At 51.8% G+C, this 8,331-nt stretch overlaps 1 protein-coding gene across 1 annotated transcript in view; it reads right to left on the reverse strand.

Annotated features, from left to right (window-relative positions):
* Positions 1-7,267, reverse strand: part of Prelp (proline and arginine rich end leucine rich repeat protein) — an 11,381-nt gene extending 4,114 nt beyond the window's left edge. Inside the window, exons 1-2 of the mRNA XM_021198811.2 lie at positions 7,142-7,267; positions 165-1,138 (exon numbers count right to left, since the gene is read on the reverse strand). Coding sequence (XP_021054470.1) covers positions 165-1,122 — 958 coding nt within the window. The 5' untranslated portion in view covers positions 1,123-1,138; positions 7,142-7,267. The remainder of the gene's footprint in view (positions 1-164; positions 1,139-7,141) is intronic.
* Positions 7,268-8,331: the final 1,064 nt, after the last annotated feature.

The following is an 8,331-nucleotide window of genomic DNA, read 5'->3' on the forward strand; positions in this document are numbered from 1 at the left end:
AGGAGGAGGAGGAGGAGGAGGAGGAGGAGGAGGAGGAGGAGGAAGAGATGGCTGCTATACCACTGTTCCAGTAGTTGCTTCTTGTAACCCCATGGTGGTGTTCCTGAGAAAGTGTGGATGCACGGAGCCTCCGCTCTCCCCTTTGCCCCACCTCCCCAACTCACTCTCTATGCTATTGTTGTTGAGGTACAGGTGTTCCAGCTTGTTGCTGATGGCCGGCACGTTGCTGATCTTGTTGTGAGACAGGTGGAGCACCAGCAAGTTGGAGATGTTGAAGGAGTTCTTGGGGAGCCCTCGATCTGACAGTTTGTTGTAGTTCATGCGGATGAAGGCCAGGTTGGGGAAGTCCTTAAAGTACCCATTGGGGATGGTCTCGATCTTGTTGCTGTCCAGGTAGAGCTGGTGGATGGCTGGGGGGACTTTGGGGGGCATCTTTCTCAGGATGTTGTGGGCCAGATTGAGCTGCATGAGGTTCTTGAGACCCTGGAAGGTGTCGGCCTTGAAGACGCCGTCGCTCAGCCGATTGTGCTGCAGATCCAGGAGCAGCAGGTTCTCCAGCTTGCTGAACACTCCAGGCGGGATCCTGGAAATGAGGTTCTGGCTCAGCCTCAGCTGTTCCAGGTTCCGGGGCAGAGCTGATGGCACCTCTTCCAGCTGGTTCTTCTCCATGTAGAGGAATGCCAGGCCGGGAAGCTTCTCCAGCACTCTCTGGTCCACCTTGCGAATCCGGTTGTTGTCCAGGTTGACCCACCTCAGGCCCGTGGCATTCTTGAAAGATTCCAGAGGGAGCTCAGTGATGAAATTGTTCTGCAGGTAAAGGTAATGGATTCGGGGTGGGATGATGGGGACCTTTCGAAGGTTTCGGCTATCACAGTAGAGGGCTGACGGGAAGTCAGGGGGGCAGTAGCATTCCCGTGGACAGTCAGGGAAGACAGATGGAGGGCCGGGAGGAAGAGGTGGAGGCAGGTCTGTCGGCTCTGCTGGCTCAGGGGGCTGAGGAAAACTGGGTGTGGGCCTTGGCTTGGGTTTACGCCTAATCCCAGGTTTTGGTCTTGTCGGCTGGCCTTGGGCCACTGAGGCCAAGATGAGAAGTGGGAGGAGCCAGGAGAAGGATGCCCTCATGATCCAGGTGATGTACCTGCAAGAAGGAGACTGGGAGTAGTTAGCCTCTTGTGGAAAGGTGCACGTTCCTAGAAAGCACAAGATGCTAGGAACCAGGGGTCTTGAGGCATGTGGGAAACCCTTGGTGGGGGGTGGGGAATAGAAGGGAGGGCAGGGGTGCTCTCTCTAGCTACAATATGAGAAGATCATTTCAGCTCTTATAAGGAGAGTGCTTAAGGTCTGCCAGGAGTGACATCCCAAATCTGCTCAACACTTTTTATATCACCCCTCCCCCAAGAAAAGTTCTCCGCCTTTTTCATAGGGATGCTAGGACATGGCCCAGGGTCTGGAAGGTTCCGTACAAATCCCATATTCTCAGACGGTGCCTAACACTCCTGTGTACCCTCTGAGGCCCAGGGTCTGGAAGGTTCCGTACAAATCCCATATTCTCAAACGGTGCCTAACACTCCTGTGTACCCTCTGAGGAGGTGCACTGAGAAGGGGCCCCCAAGGTGACGTCCGTGTTGGCAGCTTTGTTCCTTAAATCTGTTATAGACAGAAATACTGAGAGAGGTAAGAGCACACACACACACACACACACACACACACACACACACACTCGAGGGTGGTTAGACAAAGCATTTGAAAAGAGGAAAACATTTCATTGCTATAAATGGTCTGCAGTCCACCCACCATGTCCAGCCCCCACTGTGGCTGTGTGTGGGGTGGGGTGGGGGTGGGGGGAAGAAGTGGCTTGAAGAGGCCAGGAGACTGACAGTGAGCACAGGACAGAAAGGCAGGAGGCGTCCTGGAAGGGAACCGCTCAGACACCAGCGCTCACCCACTCACCCTTGCTCTGTCCCCTCCCCTGCACTTGGCTCAGGGGCTGCCTGTCTTTGCCAGCATGAGCCGTGCCAAGAATTCTTCCCCAGATGTAGAGGCCCTTGGGAAAATAAACAGGAAAGGAATAATAAGACTCCGGGAAAACACTTTCCTGTCTTTGGGCCTGGTGTTGTCGCTCCTTATACTTTGGAACTGGTAATGGTGGAATGGGGCGTCAGGAAGAACTTCCCTGTAACCTCAGTGACACTCAAGAGCTGAAGACCTTTGTGGGGTGGCTCTGCTGGCTTGGGCGGTGGGAGCTAAGTTGAAAAGGTCCTTCCTAGCTGGAGAGTGGCAACTCCCAGGCCAACTCCCCTTCCCAGCCTGGGGTGGGAGGGGCCCATGGAGAGGGTAGCTCCTCACCCCCCCCCCCCCGTACTTTCCACATCACATCAGGGGTCACCTCGCTTGAATCTTCCCCACTATCGTAGCTCTCCGAATATAAGCCTCTTGGCCTCCTCAGACGCAGAGTGGGCTAAAGTGTGTCCCTAGCTTGTACTTGAACCCAGTGATCATGACCTCCATTCCCCACCTGTCCCCTGAGCCCAGATCTATGTCAACTCTCCCTTTGCTTTTACTAGGAACTATCTTCTGCTTGCTTTGGCCAAAGGAAAGGAGCAAGGGGTGGCAGGATCCCCAAGATGTGGAACCGAATGTGACAGATAACAGGCAAGCTGGCAGAGCTCATCCTTCATGGGCAGAATTTAACTGTGCCTGTCCCTAACAGTATATGCACCTTACATATATGTTTACACACACACAGACACACACACACCCCTACCTACCTCTTTGTCCCTAGCCCATACCAGTTTGTACACATTCTCAGGGCCCTGTATGTGTGTGTGTGAGCTTTATGTGTCAGGTTAGGTGGGAAGGAGGGTAGACTGGAGAAGGCGGAGTCTATCCTGCCTGATATTTCTCTCTCCTGTCTGAGGTGGGTTTCATCTCAGACAAGCCTCTTGGGGACATCTAGAAGGTCATTTTCCCTGGGCCTTCTGTGACAAGGGACCTGCAGTTAGGTTCTTGGTTTATCTGCACCAAGGCTTCTCTGAGAGGACTAAGAAGACAGCACGTCCCTTGCAGCATTTAAACTTGACCCCTGCTGCCCACCCCCACCTCACTCTGTTGCTGATGTGTTATGAACTAACATTTTAATAAAGCTTTTTATTTTTCTTGAAAATAGAATAGTCATGTTACATAGAAATGAAGCGGGCAAAGCCTTACTATTCCAAAACATTTTTAAAGCACACAGTCTTTGCAAAACTGATTTGTTTTTATTCTCTTCTTGTTGTTCTTTTGGAATTTCTTTGCTTATAAATTACCCAGAAGTATGTAGACTAAATTACGCCACCCCCGCCCGCCCTGCTATGAGAAACCTTGCCCCCAAGGCCAAGATTAGGTTCGACAGAAATTTCCCAGGTTGCTTTGTTGCCCTTGGTGCCAAAAGCACTTACAAGGTGAGGTAATGGACACTAAGTTAGCCAAACAAAGCTTTCCAGGACATCCAGCAGAGCCTTCCCTAACAGACAGAGCCTTCCCCAGACAGACAGCCTGGGCAGCTGGGCTCTGAGGCTGGGGAAGAGGTGGGTCTCTGTTGTGCATGTGCTGGGCAGCCCTGCCCCCGCTGCCATGGCTAACCCAGTGGCAAGTTCTACCTGCTTGTCTCAGATATGGGGTCCCCAGGCCTCCTTCCTCCGCATGCCCAGGCCAGACTCTTTGAGAACCTTTATCTACCCCTTAGTCCTTTCTTCTGGGTCTCAGGGCTTGCCATGCTCTTCTACCCAGAGCCCCAGGAGGTTCCCCCAAAACAAGCTCCCTGAATCTGAAGTGGGAGACTTTCACTAGGCGAAGAGGCTCAACCCTCTCCTCTCCCAGCCCCGGGCTGAACCAGAGATCTGTGTGCAGAGTGCACAGGGAACTATGCTCTTGCCAAAGCCTCCTCACAGGCACACCCGTTCCTGCTGAGTGAGGCTGTCCTGGGCTTTGCATGGCCGTCCTCTCTAGCCATGCTCCCCTGCCTCAGAGCTCTAGAAAGAGGAGCTGAGGCAAACTGGAGATAACCATACCCCAGAGGAGTTGTAGTCTCACCCACAAAGACCAGAGCCAGGGTCCTGAGCTCTTGACTTCCACATCATTAGCTCCCTCAGGGTGGGGTGTCTGTGCTTAGGATCCCTTATGCTTCTGAAAACATACCTCCCCACATCCCATTCAACTCGGATCCCTATTGGGCCCTGTCCACCGTCAATCATTGAGTACTCATTGACCACGCCCCTCACCAAATGCTCCAATCTCCAGGGCTGTCTCTCAAAAAGCTGCTGGCTTTACCCAACCCCAGTTCATGCTCTGTATTTAGAAGTCTTTCTTAAAAGCGTTTACAATTCGAATTTCGGTTCTGACAGTGTGGATCTGGGCTTGAATCCTGCCTCTGACTCGCCCCTTGGGCCCCAGGCTTGACATCTATATGAGGATGGGATGAGCTCACACATCTGAAGGCACAGTCCAGAAACAAGACTCTGGAAATGGTAGGGACAGTGTGTTTACAGAAGAGCCGGTTCTGGGAGAGTTCCCTGAGTTTAAAGTGTGGTAGTCCTCTTTCCCACCTGTCCTGTTTATCTGTTGTAAGAGCCCAGGGACTGTCAATGTTTGGACTCCTCCAGAGTAGGGCTGAGGTGCTGTGGGGCCAATAAAGCCCAGGGAGAGGGGTCCTTCAAAATGCACAGCATGAACTGGGGTCAGGTGAAGCTTGCCTAGTTGTCAGATGTTAGTGGCACAAGCAACTTTGAAATGCAGTGTAGGTCAAAAAGTGCTAAAGCCAAGTTTAACACTATTGCAGAGTAAGCACCGTATTCCGGTTTGAACAGGAAGAATGTAAACGGAATGGAGGTTGCATGGTTTTAGGGAAGGAGTCTGAAAGAACAGGCTCCCCATTCAGGGAAATGGGGGAGAAATCAGATGGACAGTCAGGTGATCCCTGAAAACTCACTGCCCTCTTTATCCACCTTTCCGCCTTTCTCCTTACCACCTTTCATCCTTGATGAAAGCCCAGAAGAATCCCCGTGATGCTGAGTGTGGTTATAGAGACAGATCCCACCCTACAGCTTGTGTTAGCTCAGGACTACTACACAAGCCTCAGTTTCCACATCTAAGAAGCAGGTATGCTTACCAAGTTTATTTCGGAGGTGCTAAAACCAGGGTTCTGTGCATATTATACAAGCATTCTGCCACCTAGCTGCAGCTCCAGTCTGGATGCTGTCAGGGCTAAAATAGTTGATGTGCAAAGTGCTTGCTCAGTGTGTGTCAGGGGTTGTTGGTACCACTCTGAAGTACTGGTTTTTCCCCCACCATCAGCCCGGTTGGTTAACATCCTTCATGTCCCCATTGCTGGAGGAGAAGGGGTCCTTCTCACTCTATAGGTACTGGGTCTTTCACTCGGAGAAACTTCATTCCCTTCATTCTCAAAAGGACCACATTGGACATTCAGCATCAGCTGATTGGAACTCCCCAGACACCCGTGCAAAGCCCACCGTGTGTCTCCATCCTGACTGAGTAACCCAGCTCTGCTTACTGCAGAGGTGGGGGTTCTGGCTGGCAGAGGGAAATCTCTCTTTTCGGTTGGTTGTGGCTCCTTCTGAGATCTAGGGCTTTTCCTTGCCTCTGTGGTGGTTGTTGTTGTTGTTGTTGTTGTTCCTTCCAGCCTTGAGATGATCTTCTCACCTGCCCTAAGGGAAGGTGAGGGTGGGAAAGGGACATTATCGACTAGTCTGTCCTCTGAGAGAGTCACATGGGACAGAGCTGTGGAGTATGGGGAGAGAGAATCTAGAAGGGGTGGTGACAGCCAGTACCAGCTCTTGGGTACCTGGGACAGGTAGCTTAGCAGGTAAGAGGAGACATACTGAGGTAGAATGTTCTTTGTAGAATGTTCCCCAGAAGTATGGTTGCCTAGGCTTATATGAATGATGATGATGATGATGATGCTGATGCTGTTAGTAATCACAAGAGAGTACCTTGTTCCCTCCTGCAGTGGCTCTCAGCCCTCACTGTTAGGACTGCAGGGGCTCCTTTACCACATAGCTCTCTATGTGAACCCTAGGGGCGCTAGGGGAGTCTCAGGATGTATTAACACAGCTCTGGACCTCTTGGGTTCTGTTTGATGGGTCTGTCCATGTTTTTAGTAAAGCTTCTATATTCCCTGCCCAGGGACCCTGAGGATCAGGTAGTGTCCCCCTTCTTACTGCCATGGGGCTATGCAAATAAGGCTCCCAGGTTCCCCTCCCCCCTTCCTCTACTTCAAGTCCCCTTACCAGCTGACCGGTCAGGATAATCTCAGAATAACTTCAGAGAGAGGAGTGTTTCTGACTACCTCTCTCTCTCTCTCTCTCTCTCTCTCTCTCTCTCTCTCTCTCTCTCTCTCTCTCTGTGTGTGTGTGTGTGTGTGTGTGTGTCTGTGTAGAACTGTTAACTCAGGAGTTAGGGCCTCCAAGGCTTGCAGGCAAGGTTGACTTCTCTTTGCAAAAGCCGAGTGGTTTGGGAGGGAGACAGGAATTTGGACTGCTGAGAGGGTACTGTGCAGGCTGGAGAGACGCTTTTCTCTCCCTCCTGCCTCCTCAAAAGAAAGAAAGAAAAAAGATCACTTGATCGTTCATGTCATCTCTGACCAGCCAAGGCATGATTGTCTTTTGGCTCTGACATCTCAGCAGGAAAATGCTGTCTCTGGTCAGGCAGCCGAGGAGGCACGTGAGAGAGTAAGAGACAAAACCCAGTGTGTGTGTGTGTGTGTGTCTGTCTGTCTGTCTGTCTGTCTGTCTGTCTTCTGCAGTGCGTGACAATACAGGAAAGGTGTAGATAATTAGGTTCCAGTGTCCGGTTCCCATGACAACACCTGCTCTGTTCAAATTCTGTGTGCGACACAGCTCTGTGTGCTCCACAAACATCTGCACTTAGAAACTTTAACTTCAGCAGCGAGCAAATGTGAGGATGTAGGATGTTGAAGAGACAAGAGAGCGTCATCAGGAAATGAGGATGGCTACATCTGAACTCTTTGGAGAGGAAAAATGAGAAGGAAGAAGGCCAGGAGGGGGGAAAGAAAGATTGAACAGAGGTAGAGAGAACCCCTTGAGGAAGGAGCCTTCTAGTCTTCTACCCCACTGACTGAACTTACCTGCACACACCTGCCTCTCCTCTGGACTCTGGGGCACTCTTCTGTTCCTCCCCACCCTTTGCTGGAGCTGTGGCAGCAGAGCCAGCTAGAAGTTCTGATCTCCCAGTTGGTGCGTGTCTGCGTGTGTCTGCCTGACTTTTCTTCTACCAGATCCTATTGGGGTGGGGAGGTTAGTTCGGGGAGGGAGGGGCAGATCAGAGGGGGGAGGGCAGGGAGGAGGAGGGAGCAGAGGAGAGAGGGAGGGAGCTTGGGAAAGGAGAGATGACAACAATAAAGTCTTTATTTGGCAGCCAAAACTCCACAGACCTCATCCACACCCGATGCCCGCTAACGGCTCACTTTTAATAATGTTTCCTGCTGCTGCTGCTGCTCTGGAGGGGGACCGTTTGACCCGTGTTTGGAAACTATGCCAAATCAAGAGAGGAAAGCACTTGGCAAGGCTTCTGCTCCTGCGCAGGCGGGGTGGGGTCGCTGAGTCCAGCCCTGGCCACTTGAGTTTCTAACAAGCGCCTTACTTCCCTGATGTCAATTCTTCAACTCACTGAGGAGCCACGAGACACTTTTCAGAACATCCACAGTGATGGTATTTCCCCATCACGGCCCAGAAGCTCACTAAGGGATTGGAGACTCACTGTGCAGTGAGCTGATGTAAGAGGTAACTGCTGGTTTGGTGGCCAGAGAGCCGCTCTGGCCTGAGGATCACACAGCAAGTTAAAGCAGGTTTCCAATTGTAAATCCGCAAGCCATTGCTCCTAGTTCATGAGGACAGTGGTGGGGCTCTTCTTCCAGCTTTGTGTCACACACTCAGGTGAGGTTTGGGGACTGTGTGGTCATCCCACAGAAACAGGAAGATCCCAGCCTCCCAACGCATATCCGCTTTCTGGAAACCAATTCCAGAGTCTCTTTTATCTGAACAAAGCCCCCAAGCACCAACTGGGAGACCAGAACTTCTAGAACTTCTAGCTGGCTCTCTGCTGCCACCGCTCCTGCACCCCCCCCCCCATCTGAAAAGTCAGGCACACTTGGCTTTAAGGCGCATTCAGTACAACTTCTGGCTCAGAACCTAAGGGAAACACTCACTCAGTCACCATCAGGTCAACAGAGACTTGCAAAACCCACAAGGGACTCCTGTCACTGTCCCCCCACTCCCCAAAGTCCCCAGCTCTACCACTCACAGGAAATGAAGTGTG

Source organism: Mus pahari, chromosome 5 (genome assembly GCF_900095145.1).
Source record: "Mus pahari chromosome 5, PAHARI_EIJ_v1.1, whole genome shotgun sequence".
Classification (NCBI taxonomy): domain Eukaryota; kingdom Metazoa; phylum Chordata; class Mammalia; order Rodentia; family Muridae; genus Mus; species Mus pahari.